General features: G+C 34.4%; 4 protein-coding genes across 4 annotated transcripts; 2 read left to right on the top strand and 2 right to left on the bottom strand.

Moving 5' to 3' along the window:
* The first annotated feature begins 1,976 nt into the window (after positions 1-1,976).
* On the top strand, positions 1,977-3,747 carry LOC108763367 (proteasome subunit beta type-2). Its single transcript, XM_018510897.1, has 3 exons — positions 1,977-2,227; positions 2,520-2,876; positions 2,956-3,747. Exons 1-3 carry the CDS (start codon positions 2,137-2,139, stop codon positions 3,129-3,131), a joined length of 624 nt encoding a protein of 207 aa, XP_018366399.1. The 5' UTR covers positions 1,977-2,136; the 3' UTR covers positions 3,132-3,747.
* A 656-nt stretch (positions 3,748-4,403) lies between these two features.
* On the bottom strand, positions 4,404-6,857 carry LOC108763363 (minor histocompatibility antigen H13). The gene is made up of 6 exons (XM_018510892.1): positions 6,572-6,857; positions 6,116-6,226; positions 5,914-5,996; positions 5,603-5,777; positions 5,023-5,516; positions 4,404-4,931 (listed from the first exon to the last, which is right to left on the bottom strand). The coding sequence occupies exons 1-6, from the start codon at positions 6,761-6,763 to the stop codon at positions 4,850-4,852; spliced, it is 1,137 nt and encodes a 378-aa protein (XP_018366394.1). The 5' UTR covers positions 6,764-6,857; the 3' UTR covers positions 4,404-4,849.
* Positions 6,858-9,050: 2,193 nt separating this feature from the next.
* On the top strand, positions 9,051-10,861 carry Pex11ab (peroxisomal biogenesis factor 11ab). The gene is made up of 4 exons (XM_018510898.1): positions 9,051-9,207; positions 9,291-9,393; positions 10,069-10,184; positions 10,259-10,861. The coding sequence occupies exons 2-4, from the start codon at positions 9,338-9,340 to the stop codon at positions 10,744-10,746; spliced, it is 660 nt and encodes a 219-aa protein (XP_018366400.1). The 5' UTR covers positions 9,051-9,207; positions 9,291-9,337; the 3' UTR covers positions 10,747-10,861.
* Positions 10,862-11,348: 487 nt separating this feature from the next.
* Positions 11,349-13,966, bottom strand: LOC108763370 (heme transporter hrg1-A). The gene is made up of 3 exons (XM_018510901.1): positions 13,797-13,966; positions 11,708-11,881; positions 11,349-11,517 (listed from the first exon to the last, which is right to left on the bottom strand). Exons 1-3 carry the CDS (start codon positions 13,918-13,920, stop codon positions 11,369-11,371), a joined length of 447 nt encoding a protein of 148 aa, XP_018366403.1. The 5' UTR covers positions 13,921-13,966; the 3' UTR covers positions 11,349-11,368.
* Between the last annotated feature and the right edge of the window lie 3,405 nt (positions 13,967-17,371).

Raw genomic sequence — 17,371 nt, 5'->3', positions numbered from 1 at the left:
AAGATTCGAATATAACACAATTCAACAAAAAATGACTTTTTGAACACAAAAACGAGACTAGTCATTTCTCGTAGGGTGCGTTCCGTTTCTCGCATGATGCGCATAATGCATCGTTTATCCTTGTTGCTTACCAAATGTTAAACAAGGACAATGGATGCATCATGCGCATCATGCGAGATACGGAACGCACCTACAGTTTTATTTACTTTTGGATGCTGAATCCGAATCTGGTTGTATAGAATTACTTTATTGCTATCTCACGTCACGTGCTTTATTATAAAAAAAAATTTGCAATTAAATTGTAAAGAATATTTCTATATATTTTCTATTTTTATGATCAAATATGATATTCACGTATTTTGTCAGGCGTCGTCTACAATACACGGAGTAAGAAGTAAGAATAAGAAATTGACCAATCACAGTCGAATGTGAGAAGAATAATAGACTGTGATTGGTCAATTTCTTACTTTTACTTCTTACTCCGTGTATTGTAGACGGGCCTTCATGTTATCATGATGTAAGAATACTATAGCGTTTTCGGCCCGACCGGGTTTGCACCAACCTGGGTTGGATTAATGGCGTTTTGCGCTCTCCTATTGGTAGAGCGTGTGACATCAACCAATAGGAAAGATTAATCCAACCCAGGTTGGTGCAAACCCGATCGGGCCGAAAACGCTATAAGTATTTTAATGCGCACGATGATGGTGATGGGGTTATGAATTCGGAGCAGCCAACCAAAATTTAGCTTCAAATGTAACGCGACTGCGCAACATGATCGCACCATTCGCACCCATAGCATCGTGGTAACCACGGAATAAAAAGGGGAGGATCCCGTTTGCCTACAGTTCTGATTGTACACACCACTCATATCAACTGGTGCCTAGTAATTTTTCACTGTTTGACAATGAGATTATTTTATTTTTAAATTAGCCAATCAGCGATACATGTGTGCAATATGCGATGTGTTCAATCGGAGCCCTCCCATAAAAAGGAGACCAAATAAGTTACGTATTTGAAAAAAAAAAAATTTGCTAGTTAATTTTTAAAGCTTATATTGTACACATATAGAATGAAATAAGATCAAACTGTATTAATATATTAAAGACTTTGACGAATATAAATCAAGTGATATAACTTATAAATTGCTGAAATTTATTTTGCAATATATTTCGGCCCGGCCAGGTTTGCACCAACCTGGGTTGGATTAATGGCGTTTTGTGCTCTCCTATTGGTAGAGCGGGTGACGTCAACCAATAGGAAAGATTAATCCACCAACCCAGGTTGGTGCAAACCCGATCGGGCCGAAAACACTAATAGATTAATTCCTTTTTTGTTAAGTGAGCGCTCAGTGAACTCTTAAGCTGGAAACACAATAGACACAGGCAATAGGCACAGGCAACAGGGAATAGCGAGCCGTCCAATCAGAGTTTTGGGGTATAAGTTCGATATTATATCCCAGAGCTCTGATTGGACGGCTCGTTATTCCCTGTTGCCTGTGACTATTGCCTGTGTCTATTGTGTTTCCAGCTTTAGATCTGATTGGCATATTGCGTTATGCTGAATTCACACAGCATCCGATTTTCGTCGTACGACGCTCTTCAACCAATCAGAAAACAGAATTCCGATGATACGAAGCAAAATCCATCGGAATCCTGTTTTCTGATTGGTTGCAGAGCGTCGTACGACGAAAATCGGATGCAGTGTGAATCCAGCATTAGATCTAAAAATACAGACCAAACAGATACAAGAGCTCAGTGAGCGGTCGTAGTACTGAATGCACCTACTGCCGAACGTACATACCTACTGTGGCTGACAGTGCAAAGAGTGCAAGCAACACGAACAGATCTGTTAAGCCGGCGGCACACGATGCTTGTTTTCTTATTGGATTAGAATCTTGCCATCGTATTCGCTGCGGTAGTGCCAACATTGTATCCAATACGATAGCAAGAATCTATTCTGCCTATCCAGCAAGAAACCAAGCATCGTGTGCCGCCGGCTTCGTTCGGCTTTATGTGTATTCAGTATTGGGATTAACGAAAGGTTAATTTGTCATTTTCGTGACAAGCATTTTCGCTGTGTTTGCCGATTATTTATATCTCTCGAGGCTGCAGCCGCGAATACAAAAGTATCAGAAAAATGGAGTGTTTAATTGGTATTCAGTGCAAAGATTTCGTGCTAGTTGCGGCGGATATGACAACTACACAGTCTATTATAGTTATGAAAAGCGGTAAGTATATTTATCATTTTTTATATTATTGCCACATGAAATTATCGTCATTGATAATACGTACATACATATAGGCGCACGCATATATATTTAAACATACATATATAAACGTATTGCATTATATATTATGTAGTAAAAATTATTTTCATTATATCATGTTATAATATATACAGCAATGTGTATAATGTATCGTCTACTATCAATATTTTCAATTAAACTTTACATCGTACTGTTACATTATCAATAATTGCCATTACAACGATAATTAAACAGTAATGATTATAATTTGCAGATGAACACAAAATCCATAAGATTTCCGACAAGCTTGTCATGGCGATATCTGGAGAATCTGGCGATACAACGCAGTTTTCGGAATATATTGGGAAAAATATTCAACTATACAAAATGCGAAATGGCTATGAATTGTCTCCCAAAGCTGCAGCTTGTTTCACAAGGAGAAATCTAGCTGATTATCTTAGAAGCAGGACTCCATACTTTGTCAATATGCTATTGGCCGGATACGACGATGATTTAGGAGCAGAGTTATACTTTATTGATTATTTAGCATCCTGCGTAAAAGTTCCTTACGCGACTCATGGATATGGTGGGATGTTCTCCATGTCTGTTCTAGACAGATATCACAAATACAGTAAGACATGTTTAGAAATAAAACAGCCAACAAATTAATATTAATAAAAAATACTAATAAATAGAAATATTTCTTGCAGATTGTACCGAAGAAGAAGCATATGCATTGTTGAAAAAATGCGTGCGAGAAATTCAGAAGCGGTTAATCGTTAATTTACCAAATTTTAAAGTTCAAAAGATATCCAAGGATGGAATCAAAGATATGCAGCCGATTACAGCTGAAAACTTGGCTGTAGAAAGTGCTGCTGAAGCATAAAAGAAATGTTTACTTAATATTTTTTGGTAGAAACAATATTTCCATTATAAAAATAAAAGATCTAATCATAAAATTTGACGATGAAATTATCAATGATTGTAATTGCTTACTTTTCATCAATTTTTGAAAACAATTGAAATCAATGCGTCTTAACTTTTCTATTCCTATCATATATACGTATGTATGTATGCACGATATTCTAAGATATGAGCAAATAGAAGAATAATGAATTTTTTGTTAAAGATTTTAACATACATTTGTATAAATAGGAAAAATTTTCTTAAACAGGGGACTGTCAGAATACAATAATTTCATGGAATGTGACACTACTATGATACTCGTAATTTCTGATAGTGGATGAAAAGTGATTAGTATTATCGCTAATTTGTTACAATATAAGTTGCCATTTTGAAGTTACTTGCAAAAAAACGAACAAAAATAGGGATCCGTATTTAAAAAACGTGCTTTTAGCGTCAAAGTGCGTGCTGTTATTTATGAAATTCTATAGTAATGTAACTACACGCTAAATGCGCGCTAACATCGTTATAACCATATTCTTGACAGGGCTGAAGAAAAAAAGAAAGAACATTTTATTTCTCTACAAATAGTTGTTACATTAAAATTACGTTTCAATACAAAGTTTTAATGATTCAAAATATTCAAACCCATTTATTAAAAAATTCTTTATTCTTCTTAGTTGAATTATTGTAACAAATGAACATTATATCCTCTTTATATATTCGTTAGAATTATAATTTATTTTTTTATTTCTTCGCAAATCAAAAAAAAATGTGCAAATTTAACAGACTTTTTAAATTTGTATATACATTATATTTTTTCCAAATAGATATTCGTATTAATTTTAATCATAAATATCCATTTCTTACAAATAAATATATATTAGCATTTGTGTACTACAATGGTGTACGTTTAATATTCCGTTATAATAATTTTAGATAGGTAATAACTGTATTCTTTACATTAATTCGTTTAACGCGTCGCAAGGAAACAAAATCATTTTTACATTCATAATTCAAGATTATCACTCACACATGGTAAAAAAATATTCAGAAATTCGGGAATATTAATAAAAACTTATATATAATTGGAACTGGAGTTGAAATTTATACCAAATTAATTTCTAGAATTATACAACGTAACACACTATAAAACTTCGGTAGACTCTTATAGCAGTCTATTGTGCACACTGCATACGAAATATAAATTAACAATTGGAAGGTTCTCTCTCTCTCTCTTTCTCTCTCTCTCTCGTCGGGTCTCGATCCTATAAAACAATAAAACAATCAAATTCTGTTTTATTGTTTAAAATTTTCTTGTTCACTATTTCGAAATGCCATCATTGATACCATATATGAGTGATAAAAATTTCTTTTGTATGCATTCGAAATAGCGTTCTCGGTTATCATAGTTCTAAATCCTATGCTGAAGTCTTCCTTTTCAGATCGAAACAACATCAAAACGATATCCGTGAACGCTCATTGTGAATCATATTATATGGATATATCTTGCAACTTATGTATTTGCAAGATATAGTTATAAGCTATTGTATTTTACAATGCGTGATTGTACGTCTTGAGCATGAACTATGAACTATTACTCATATTTTCCATTTTCCATACGCACGATGAAATCGAAAGATAATTACAAGATAATGCAAATCACACATAGCGTGTTTTTTTTTATATTCAATCAGGATATTATTTGTCCTTTTTCGCTTCTACTTGCACCTGCTCCGATTGTTCTGCCGCGTTCGTAGGTGGTGATGGATGATCCTCATATCTGAAATGTAATGAAAAAAAATCTTTCATGCATGTTACAAACATAAAGAAACGGATATAACATACAATGATAAGAATTTAGAAATACTTACGAAAACAACGCCTTGAGATCTCCTTTGACTAAGGCTAAGAGCAATGGCGTGCCTATACACGCGGGTACTAAATACAGTAGAGCAGGCTGTGCATGATTGAACAAGTGCATGATCATCATGGTGGCGAGTAATCCCATAAAGTATGCAAAAAATGTCGAATAGAAGTAGATATTCGTTTTTCTGCTCAAACTGTTGTCGAATCGCAAGAGTAATGCGATAAAGATACCAGGCAATACAATATCACCTAATCCCAACATGGCAAAATTACCAGCATTCAAGCCCTTTTCTAAAAGATCCTGTGGAAACACAAGTTTAATCGGCACTTCAAAGGACTTTGCCACCGTTACCATTACATCTGTACCAAACACCCAAAAAGCATCATAAAACAGAAGACCACACAATAAAATGCATCCAGTCACGACATTGTTAAGATGTAACAATTCGACTCCATTAATAGCAAATGCTATGCCAAACAGATTGTTAGCTATCCAGTGCTGAAAAAAAAAAACAAAACAGAGTAACAAAGATGTAAAAGTTTCAATCTATGTCTAAACCTGTAACCAATTTTTTTATCATTTACTTTTTTCAGAAGGTACCAAGCACCCACAAATGAGCAGCACACAAGGCATACAATGTCATGAAGATTAAACTTGTAATTAATTATATGCTCCTCTTTATCATCCTTTCCTTTTGTAAATAAAATATGATACTGCGTCTTTGGAATCGCAGCAGGTACTAATGATGAAATTAATGGGCTGAAATTTTAAAACACTTAAAAATTTCTTTGATACAGCTAAAGATGAGTCAATGATCAAATATAAACAATTCATTGAAATTACTAAAGAGATTCAATGATGTATTTATAATTATACACACAAAAGCTTAAATTACCTTGTAAGATGACATAAAGCTAGAATACCAAGAAAGAAAAAATATCCAGCTAATATCAAATTAACATACTCCTTTGCAAATACCTGTCAAGAATAATTTTGGTAATTATACAGTTTACCACTGAGCACCTCAAAAAACAATAAAATGGAATTTTAACATTTCATTCTATAAAAATAACATTTATATACAAACATCCAATTACCTTATATAATATATACAAGCCAACTAATGTAACACTGGAAATAAGAGGAAACATGGCAGCTTCTCTACGAGACATTGTGTCAGGTTGCTCGCCACTTGTTTTATACAATTGCTATAAAATAAAAAGTGAAATAGTGAAACATTCAAGGGAAACTAACAATATCTACATAAATGGTACATAATTTTGCGATTATATCGTAGTACTATTTCTATAGCGCGCATTTCATTGTGCTATCCCGTTGCGCTTCTTCATGATTTTATTGGATATTTGAATTTATAATTTTATTTAATCTTATAATTACATGAAGAATTAATTCATATTTGGAAAAAGGGATAAATACCAGACCATCAAAGAATTTTCTTACAAATCATGATATACTGTCGTGATCAAAACGATGTGAAAAAAAGAGATCTTGTAAAAATGTATGTCAAACATATGTCAAGACTCGTGGTTAACCTGCTGCTCCTTATGGTGTTTGACCGCACGATAGCTACCAAAGAAAATTGGTAGAATGGCCATAATAATGAGGCTGCCATACGCAATCGCCATTCCTTCGGGCGTCGACGGTACTCTCGCAGTGGTTGCATTTTGATATTCCGTTAGGTTTTCATTCGTTTGTGTCGAAATTTCGTTCACCGTACTCGCCATCTTGGATACGTCGACACCAGACCAGATTACAAGCAACTACAAGACGAAAACGACACTTGACTTGACTGCATTCGATGATGATGAGGAAGGGATATGGCTGGCGTCCCATAAGTGGAAATCCACAGCGGAACGGAACAGCGCGACCAATCACAACTCTGCAGTACTCTGCCTGCATTCTTTTCTGCGGCTATCTGCGGCTACGGTCCACTCAATGCTACGAATGTTTCAAAGTATTTTTTGATTGGTCAGTTAGTAAAATTCTTAAAAACATTTATAAACGATTTTTTTATCTAGAAATTTAAAATGCCTATTACGGTCGAAGCTGGATCTTCGTTGTTTAAATAATTCAAACAAACAATTCTTTGTCCGAAAGGCATATACCACGAACACCAGGTAACAGTGGCGATTATTTTAAATCCTTTATTAAATACATGGAATTGAAAATAAACGTTTCGGTCCCAATCGGACCATCTTCAGTATTAACAGTTTTATTATAAATTAATTAACATGTTCCTATCCTACGCAACATAAAATTTTACAATTTGGTTAAGCCGTCGATCTTACTTATAAAAAACTTCTAGTCATATCATTTTTAACGTCTATCATTACATAAAAAAATTTTTTCCTTTTCTCCTAAAAACGGAAGTCATAAATTCTTTTCGTCCCTTATGCTTCATACTTTGCTAGTCTCATTTGTTACATCAAAAAATCCTTGTTGCACCACACAGAGTTACCCGATTCTGTGCGATTATGTTAATTTAACATTACCAGTCATTTTTTCACAATACATCACGGTTCTCCATAAAATCGATAATAGAACGCAAACTTCCTGATTCTGTGTTACACTATCTCATAATCCAGTTCGTAACATAGTCCAGTAGGGAAAAAAAATTTTTTTCGTGCATGGATTGTGAACATTAATATAGAAAGATGGTCACTTCTCATTTTGTGAAAATTTCCGAGGTACAGAATCAATTACAGTGGGTGTACGCTGTGCACGGTTGAGATCCGTTTCGGATGGAGTTAGATTAAATGTAGATTTTCCGCCTGTATATTAAACAAAAAGGTAATTATACAGTTTAGCCGCTCACCTCAAAAATCGATGAACATAGGCTCATTCGACGCGTTTTTCCTAAAAACGAAAGAATCCGGCAGAAATAAGCGTCGCTCTGTTGTACGTACTTTTCGGTAAGAGTGCACGAAATTTAAAGTCATAACCTATGTAGACAGTGGGGTGTGTGAATAGTAATGCTTGGGTTCGGGCGGCTACGTCGCCCTCACGAAATAAAATAATATCATATCCTACCCGCTTGGGGCCTAACCGCGTGGAAGTTACAGCTGAGACAGTGCCCCCGCTTGGAATATTTCTAAAATATTCCAAGAAAGTACCGCTTCAAAACTACAACAAATCAGTGCTTTAAAAGCACAAATTCACTGCTTTAAATACACAAATTCACTGCTTTAAATACACAAATTTACTGCTTTAAATACACAAATTTTTTGCATTAGCAGTGAATTTGTGTATTTAAAGCAGTGAATTTGTGCTTTTAAAGCACTGATTTGTTGTAGTTTTGAAGCGGTACTTTCTTGGAATACTTTAGAAATATTCCAAGCGGGGGCACTGTCTCAGCTGTAACTTCCACGCGGTTAGGCCCCAAGCGGGTAGGATATGATATTATTTTATTTCGTGAGGGCGACGTAGCCGCCCGAACCCAAGCATTACTATTCACACACCCCACTGTCTACATAGGTTATGACTTTAAATTTCGTGCACTCTTACCGAAAAGTACGTACAACGCATGCGCATATGACCACAGAGCATATTTCAGTCGCAACGTAACGTCGGTATGACAGATTTCCTAACCTGAAATCGTCAACTTTAACGCTTAATAACTCGGTTCGTGGGGCAGAGCGACGCTTATTTCTGCCGGATTCTTTCGTTTTTAGGGAAAACGCGTCGAATGAGCCTATGTTCATCGATTTTTGAGGTGAGCGGCTAAACTGTAATTACCAACAAAAAAAGTAAAAGTGCTAGTCACTCAACGTCTTCTAACCTCATTTATAGTCGCCGCAGTTAGTAACATGTAATTGTCACTAGAAAAAACAAGCTTACACAGCCCTCGACTGAGTATGGATGAGTAGTGTTGTGTCAACGATAACGGACAATTGGAACGCAACTTGTGTCGCCATGTGCAAGAAAGTGTCTAGGGATATTGCAATTGGAAAGCACCCAATAATTACCGAATTTAAAATGGTTCATAATCTCTCAGTAGTTGCATCACTGCCATCAGTTATTGCTAGTTTTTTAAATGATTTCTTTCCAAGTGCAGAGTCCAACACTTGTTAGCTCGTGATAATGGAGAGCGATTGTGAAAGATATGTAGTTATCACAAATGTAAAACACGTTAAAGAGCGACAAGATATTTGCTTTAGATGTTTATCTTGTAAGACCTTCTAAACTACCGTTTTGGATACAAATGATTTTTTTACAATATATATTAAAATTATTTATCTCTGTTTTTGTTAGTTACACAATTGTGAATTAAAGTAAGTTGCTTTCGTTCGAAAGAAATTATGGATATCTTTGTAAAGTTGAACGAGCAAACGGCAGGGAGGGACAAACTAATAAGGTGTGTCATGATAAAATCCTTTACTTCTTTTATTCACTTGTACGATCAGTATTATTCTCTGTTTACATCATGCCGAGCATTATGTTCTTTAAGCATCTTAATTTAAAACAAAGATTTTTATTTCTAAACGTTGAATAGTTTTTATCATAATTCTTTAATTTTTAGTGACACATTCTCTTATAAATTAAAAATTGATTTTTTTTATATTTATTAAAAATTAAGAGTCAATGTCATTTATATATTGTTGTAGCTTTTGGTATAATCTTTATGATTAAATAATTAATCAAAATTTTTTATAGAAATTTATTTTAAAATTACACAAAGAAAATTATGTATTATTTACGAATTTATTTTAGATTGTGAAAAGCTTTCACTATTCTCCATTATTTATAACCAAAAGATTATGGCTGTGTCCCAAAATTTACTGCCAGTACTGAAATATATAGTGCACGTGATGTAAATATATATTTTCAGTATTATAATATAATATATAAATTTTGGAACACACAGCCTATAGGTATTTAGGAAAAATTTCTATTAAGAAAAAATTGTTAAGAAGTTCCAATTTATATTGAAAAAAATTTGTTATTGGTATTAAGCACTATTATAAATTATGAAGCACTATGCTTTATTTAGCAATATTATAAGAAATATCAAAAATTATTTTGCTTGCAGGTTGCTTCAATATGGAAGTCGAGCGTATTGGTACTATGCACAAAATGCGCACAGCACAAGATACTCCGTAGAAATTTTGAGAAGTTTGGAGTTTACTTTTAGCTCATTTCGAAAATGTAATGATAACTTTCCGGTTTATAGAAACACGTTTCTATAGCTGATAAATAAATATATATATTTTTCTTTCTAGTGCTGCGTTTTGGAAGATGCTTAGATAGCATCTATTCGGCTTTAAAAATGATGAAGTATCCTGATCCTACGGTGAGAATAACATTAACCATGGCAAAGATGGCAAATGCTTTGTACTTACTAGCAGATCATTTCATCTGGATTGGCAGAGTAGGAATTTTACGAGTTGATTTAGAAAAATGGAATAAAGTTGCTAATAAGTATTGGTTACTAACTATCGTTATGAGTTTAATAAGAGATATTTATGAGATTGTCAAGATTTTGGAACACAAGAAGAATGTATTTAAACAATATTATATATTATCCTGTCTAAAAAATCACAAGGAAGTAACGATGGATACTGTTAAAAATGGATGTGACTTATTTATTCCATTGACAGCATTAGGTGTCACAAAATGTACTCCAGGTACAATAGGTTTACTTGGAATAATTTCTTCATTAATTGGTTTATATACAATTATCGATCCACTTTATAAATTGTCTCCTTAAGATAAGACACTTTGTTAACTCCTATACTTTTATACATGTAAGATATATATATATATATATATTCGTTATATTATTCGTATATGTCTATACGTGGAGAGAGAGAGAGAGAGAGAGAGAGAGAGAGAGGAGGGGGAGAAGCAGCTACATACAAATGTATATACAGGGAATAGATATAATATTCTTATGCTTTAACTAAAATATACAATTTTATAATTACGATGAAGTTTATTTACTGATTGAATGGAGAAAATATATGGGCTTTATACATAATCTTTTCATTTTTTAAGATATACTTAATACTTATTTTACAAAAGTTTATACCAAATTTATATCAACTGAAAGAATACCTGCCAATGTCATCAAGAAGAAATAACTCCGCTGTAATTCCTAACAATATGTTTACACAGCATATACGTAAATAAAAGACACAAGAACAAAAATTTGCAGATATAATAAATGAATGAAATTCATTTACTTGCGCTTTCTCATTTAATGAGTTTATGAGAACATAGATATTTTCCTCGTAAATAAAAACTTCAATAGGTTCGATTTATACAACTTATGCATTTGTTATTTTATAAAAAAATATTTTATATAAAAATATAAATTATAATATCATATTTCAGGCATTATCTGTAAGTATAGGTGATGCTCCTTCTTGGACCAATAATTCATATTTGTTTGAGTAATACATTAAAGTAATACCCCATTTTCCACAGATCATGGACCATACTGCTGTTATTACAGTGCTTTCAGAAATTGGCTGAATGGCTACAATAATAAATGAATTTTTATGTACTAGTAAATATTGTAAGTTAGCAAGTAATTTCCTAGTGTATAAACAAGATGCGGTCATACAGGATTAAAAATAAATAATTAAAAACAAACTAACATTGTAAAATAAAAAATTGTAAAATAAATAAGTAAATGTGAAATATCTAAAATATTACAATATGCTTACGAATTTGATAATAAAACGTAAGAAACAGGTACCAAATCAGTGCAGTAATGCTAGTCACAGCACTTACAAAGCCCACAATATTTAAATTTCGTAATGTAACTCCAGTATGCCATCTTTCCAAAGTTTCTTTGCCTTTTACCCAATGTAAATGAAAACAGACTCCGGCTAAGGCACCTATACACACCGATATCGAACTTAAAAATTCTTAGTACAGGCACTAAGAAATCATTCACTGTAACCATATGGAACTATGATATTAAAAATAAAAATATAGAAATAAAAGTTATGCAAATCTCTTTTTCGCGTTACATATATTTTTGAAATATAATAGCAGTATAACTATATAAACAAATTCTATAATTCAGTAAACTGAAAATTCCTCTTTTAATTCTATATTCTGAATATACACTTTAAATTGCCTAAAAATGCTTTGGGCTTCCAATAATAAATTAGGACTTGACAATTATTGTTCAAGCAGTTTTGCAGCCATCGAAAAACGAATCAAAGTCTAGAACAAATCAAAATCTATCAATATGAAATTGAACTTTTAAAAAAATTAATTTATTCTAACAATTGGTACATAAAGAAACCTTTCCAGTATTTTATTATATACATATGGTTACAGTAACATACTGGGAGCTTTAAAAACATAATCTTAATTCTTATATATATATATATAATGAGGAGGATCATTGTTGGGATTATATTTTCTGGTATTTTTGAGATGGTTGTAGATTTTCATTAAATAGACACCAGGAGAACAATATCAGGATATCAAGAGAGCCATCAGTTATTTAGTTTTAATGGTCGACTATGATGCAATTTGGATTACAAGTTCATGGACATAATTTTACAACCGGAGTTTACCTATTAATTTTATTTCAGTGGGGCTCGAGGGATAATTGAAAAACGATAACATTATCGACAATTAAAAACAATTTGCATTAAATATAAATATATCGATTATACATTATTAAATTTGTAATTTTTTATATGAATGCTGTACAAATAAATAAGCATATTTTTTATGCTATACTATCTTATATATTGTCGAAAAATTACAATTTTTTCCACAGTTATCATTTCTATTGCGATAATAAAACATGGATGAGATAACATTAAAATCCTAATTTTAAATAAAAATCGAGTATTACTAAGTTATAAGCCTATTCTATAATGTGTTTTCTGTTTTCAGTTCTATGCTTTTTGTTATTTTTTATGGCTGTTCTACAATGAGCTTTTGTTTCTTGTTTTTTGCTTTTTGTCTCTTGCCTTCTTGATCAAAAAGGCAAAAGACAAACAGACAGACAGCAAGAAACAGGAAACAAAAAGCACTTTGTAGAACAGCCATTACATCTTGTCTTTTTATTTCTTATCTGGATTTTTATTTTATGTCGACCGAGATAAAAATTGACCAACTTCGGGAGAAACAGGAAACATGTAGGAAGAAATGCAATTGTCGATAAAACGCAAAGAGGGGAAGAAGCCAAGAGGTAAAAAGCAAAAACAGGAAACAAAAGGCACATAGTAGAATAGACTTTATCTCGAAAACAAAAAACTTGATAAGAAGCAAAAAGACAAGATGTAAAAAATACTAAAACAAAAAACAAGAACACATTGTAGAATAGACTAGAGATTATTAAGTTTAGTATCGTGTATAAATGTTTACTACACGAAAAATCATGAAATAACTTTCGTACTATCAGTATCACTTAAATTTTAAGTGACCTGAACTTCATAAGAATCGACTGTCTCTGAGTTTAGTATCTCGTCGGTGCAAATATCAAACACAGCGAGAAATACCTACACACATGCGTATGAAGCCATAGAGCATGAAAGTGCGACAGCAAAAGATGCTCGATGCTCGCAGCTCTAACAGATTTTTTAACCTCAAAAGTCAACTTTAACATTTAACATTGCGGTTTACGGGGCAGAGCGGCATTTTAATTTTTTTACCAAATTCCTTTGTTTTATGCAAAAATGTATCGAATAAGCCTAACTTCAACAACAATGGTAACGGGGAGAGGGAGGGTGTTGGAAACACTTATCCCTTAATATTTACGCTGTCAACGGAGGAAAAATCGCTAACCTGTTAATATTGACCAAAATCCGACATCACGATTGCCATAAATAATGAACAAGACAAAAAAAGCTAATACAGCCATTACAATACCAACAGCACTAATAAGTAGACGCACTAGAACGCGTACCATTTTTCCAAATTATTTGGATGTATTATTTCTTATTGTTAACACGTTCTTCTTCTTCTAACATTTAAGTGGCCCAGGTTCCGGCGATAGTAAAGACCGGATAAACATGGCCATTGTTAACACGTTCCTTGTTTGGATTTCCGACCCATGGTGGAAGTACACTAACAAGATGTGCCATTAGGCAGGCATTTTTGCTGGCCAATGAGACCGTGACTGAATTCTGCCATCTTGGGCAAATCAAATGCATATAAAAGTACATAATAAAGAATGGCTCATATAATTCCAATAAAAAAAAAACAGAGCTACGAGCAAAAAAAAATTTTAATGTACATGTAATACAGTTGACGTTAAATAAAATGACAGTAAAAATAAGATAAAAATATGTCTACAAAAAAACTTACGTTTCAACCATCTTTGGGTTATTTTCAAAGTACTAAACTAATATGTATATAAATAGCCGTCGCTGTGATTGGTGGGGTCCAATCGAGCCGTGGTCAATCGGGATCACCCTTGTAGGGTGTAGAGAAAAGGCGAAAAGCATGCGCATTACAATTTAAGATCACGCATTCCATCTCCATCCTTGTCAATCTTCTCTGCATTCTACCTCCATCATTGTCAATCTTCTCGGCTTCAAATTTTCAAACCTATGCTCCTTCCAGTAGTATACGTTCCAAGATGAATATCACCTAAAGAGATAATTTCCTTAATTATGCCCTTATATATGTATGTACATTATAATTGCGCACTATTCTATAAGTTTTAAATATAACGAGGCATCTTAGAAACAACTGGAAGATATTTTATCTGTTAGATGTCTCAGAATGTCTGATATATTGTACAGGGTGTTACAGATACATACTAGACAGTACGGGTGGCACCCAGTTGGACACGGCTCAATTGGACACAAGCCACTCACAGCGCTTGAGACTACAAAGCTCCAAAGCACCAGTCGCTGTGATTGGTGGTGTCCAATCGAGCCGTAATCAATCGGGATCACCCCGGCAGTACAACGGGTTGCGCGGCAAACTTTGCATGGCCAAGTGTGGTTTAATGGACAATGACAGTGACTTTAGAACATAAACTTTACAATATATATAATAAAACTTTGTAGTATAAACTTTATAATAAAGTCACTGTCATTGTCTATTAAACCACGCTTGGCCATGCGAAGTTTGCCGCGCAACCCGTCGTACTGCCTAGTATGTATCTGTAACACACTACACGTTTACTTTGTTCGGGGTAAGATATCTCCTGAATCTTATACAGGAAATGTATTCATGATATAGTCATTATAAAATATTGATGAGACATCTCAAAGATATTGAGATACATTTCGTATATCCGCGATGATTTTAGTATATCCCATAAATCTCTATTGATGTGTGGGTAGTCAACCACAATTTGTATACATATTTAGAACTTTCAAAATGACACAAAGATGGTCGAAACGTTAGATTTTTGTAAACATCATCTGGCGACACTGGTAGTGTCTCGGCGCTAAGCTGCGCGAAGCGACTCTGCCGTGTCTCCATTACGCGGACCGACGAGTTGCGGCAGTTTTACTTACATGTTATTTAATGTCAATTATATTAAATGGACATTTAAAATTTGTTTGTTTTAACTCGCAGCTCTTCTTAATTTATTTTTCTTTTAATTGCGTATAATAGAGTTACGTCAAGACGATTTTAAGTTAGGAACGGGATTTCGAAAAAAGTCTACGTAGCGCTTGTAAGAAGAGCAAACGCGACAACATGACGAGATTGGTACTCGAAAAATTATATAGAATACAGAAAACATCCATTTTCTGGCAGTTAGGAGCGGAATTCGGAAAAAAAGTCCACGTGCCGCGTGCAAGAAGGGCAAACGCGAAAACCTGACGTGATTTGTTCTCGAAAATTATATTAGATAACGGAAACATTTATTTTCAAGAAGTTAGGAGTGGAATTAAACAAAAACCCCACGTAGCGCGTGTAAGAAGAGCAAACGCGACAACCTGACGTGATTGGTTCTCGAAAATTATATCAGATACCGGAAACCTCCATTTTCTGGCAGTTAAGAGCGGAATTCGGAAAAAAGCCCACATAGCGATTATAAGAAAAGCAAACGCATCAACTAGACGTGATTGGTTCACGAAAACTAAATATCGGATGATGGAAACATCCAGTGCCTAGATGTTAGGAGCGGAATTCGAAACAAAGTTCACGTAGCGCTTGTAAGAAAAGAAAACGCGCCAACCTGACAATTGGTTTTCGAAAATTATATCGGAAACAGGAAACATCCATTTTGGTAGTTAGGAGCGGAGAAAATTCCACGTAACGTTTGTAAGAAGAGCATACGCGACAATACGAAGTGACTGGGTCTTGAAAAGTATATCGGACACACGAAACATCCATTTATGACAAATGGAAGTGGAGTTTGAGAAATATATCACTTAGCGCTTGTAACAAGAGCAAATGCGACATGATATGATCGGTTCTCAAAAATTATGTCGGATAAAGGAAACTTGATCCATATTTTGGCAGTAAGGAGCGGAATTCCGAATAAAGCACACGTAGCGCACGCAGGAAGAGTAACGCGAAATCCTGACCCGATTGGTCGAGTTTAGCAGACTCAACTAGGGATGCAGAACAGTGAGCATTCGCTGCTATTGGTGTATTCTTCTAGATCAACTTTAACAGCGAAGGGTTCTTGGTTTTCCCGGAATTTTTCGAAAAAATTTTTATTGCATATTCGGGTGGAACATTGGATGATTCGTGATCATATGGGGGTCCGCGCCCTCTATCGGCGTCGGATCGAAACTTTTTTTTTATGGTGGAATCGTCAAGGTCAAGCCACGATTCGCGCTCATCCGTTGGAAATTTTCGAATATCTCTTTTAGTTCAAAAGTTAGCCGTTTCCGGTGGCGCGCGCGAGTGCCAACTTTGAAACGGTAGGAGCTAGAGGGTCGGGGTCAAGGGACGAAACGTAGGGCTCGACGAGACGAGTCGAAGTCACATCGGACGGTTTTCCCCTAGGGCGCCCCCTATCGGAGAAAAATGACACTAAAAATTTTTATCACGGAATCGTCAAGGTCAAGCCACGATCCGCGCTCATCCGTTGGAAATTTTGGTCTAGCTCTTTTAGTTCAAAAGTTAGCCATTTTGGTTATGGCCAACTTTTGAACGGTAGGAGCTAGAGGGTCGGGACCTTAGACAATGTCGTTTGTTTTTTCAAGACGCGTCGACTGCCGTTGGAACCAACCCGCTATCTCTTTTCGTTCAGGCTGTGTATACTTGGACGGAGGGTTTCGCGGCTTTTCCTCAACCCGCTATCTCTTTTCGTTCAGGCTGTGTATACTTGGACGGAGGGTTTCGCGGAACTTTTCCAAGTTCCGTGGTTGAGAAAAAAAGGTAAAAAATTGACTATGCCAATCGGTGTAGAATGTCGAGAAACGGATTCTGAACATACAAATTTT

Source organism: Trachymyrmex cornetzi, unplaced genomic scaffold (genome assembly GCF_001594075.2).
Source record: "Trachymyrmex cornetzi isolate Tcor2-1 unplaced genomic scaffold, Tcor1.1 scaffold358, whole genome shotgun sequence".
NCBI classification, from domain to species: domain Eukaryota; kingdom Metazoa; phylum Arthropoda; class Insecta; order Hymenoptera; family Formicidae; genus Trachymyrmex; species Trachymyrmex cornetzi.
This window is presented reverse-complemented; position numbering and strand designations above follow the sequence as displayed.

What these genes read in the sequence shown, in the direction of transcription:
- LOC108763367 (XM_018510897.1), top strand. Translation starts at nt 2,137, where the DNA reads ATGGAGTGTTTAATTGGTATTCAGTGCAAAGATTTCGTGCTAGTTGCG. An exon ending in TATTATAGTTATGAAAAGCG is followed by an intron (nt 2,228 to 2,519) that starts GTAAGTATATTT and finishes TATAATTTGCAG; the next exon opens with ATGAACACAAAATCCATAAG. An exon ending in AGACAGATATCACAAATACA is followed by an intron (nt 2,877 to 2,955) that starts GTAAGACATGTT and finishes TATTTCTTGCAG; the next exon opens with ATTGTACCGAAGAAGAAGCA.
- LOC108763363 (XM_018510892.1), bottom strand. Translation starts at nt 6,763, where the DNA reads ATGGCGAGTACGGTGAACGAAATTTCGACACAAACGAATGAAAACCTA. An exon ending in AACACCATAAGGAGCAGCAG is followed by an intron (nt 6,227 to 6,571) that starts GTTAACCACGAG and finishes TTTATTTTATAG; the next exon opens with CAATTGTATAAAACAAGTGG. An exon ending in GATCTCAAGGCGTTGTTTTC is followed by an intron (nt 4,932 to 5,022) that starts GTAAGTATTTCT and finishes ATTACATTTCAG; the next exon opens with ATATGAGGATCATCCATCAC.
- Pex11ab (XM_018510898.1), top strand. Translation starts at nt 9,338, where the DNA reads ATGGATATCTTTGTAAAGTTGAACGAGCAAACGGCAGGGAGGGACAAA. An exon ending in GGGAGGGACAAACTAATAAG is followed by an intron (nt 9,394 to 10,068) that starts GTGTGTCATGAT and finishes TTTTGCTTGCAG; the next exon opens with GTTGCTTCAATATGGAAGTC. An exon ending in TTTTAGCTCATTTCGAAAAT is followed by an intron (nt 10,185 to 10,258) that starts GTAATGATAACT and finishes TTTTCTTTCTAG; the next exon opens with TGCTGCGTTTTGGAAGATGC.
- LOC108763370 (XM_018510901.1), bottom strand. Translation starts at nt 13,920, where the DNA reads ATGGTACGCGTTCTAGTGCGTCTACTTATTAGTGCTGTTGGTATTGTA. An exon ending in ATTTTGGTCAATATTAACAG is followed by an intron (nt 11,882 to 13,796) that starts GTTAGCGATTTT and finishes CGGTGTGTATAG; the next exon opens with GTGCCTTAGCCGGAGTCTGT. An exon ending in TACGTTTTATTATCAAATTC is followed by an intron (nt 11,518 to 11,707) that starts GTAAGCATATTG and finishes TTATTATTGTAG; the next exon opens with CCATTCAGCCAATTTCTGAA.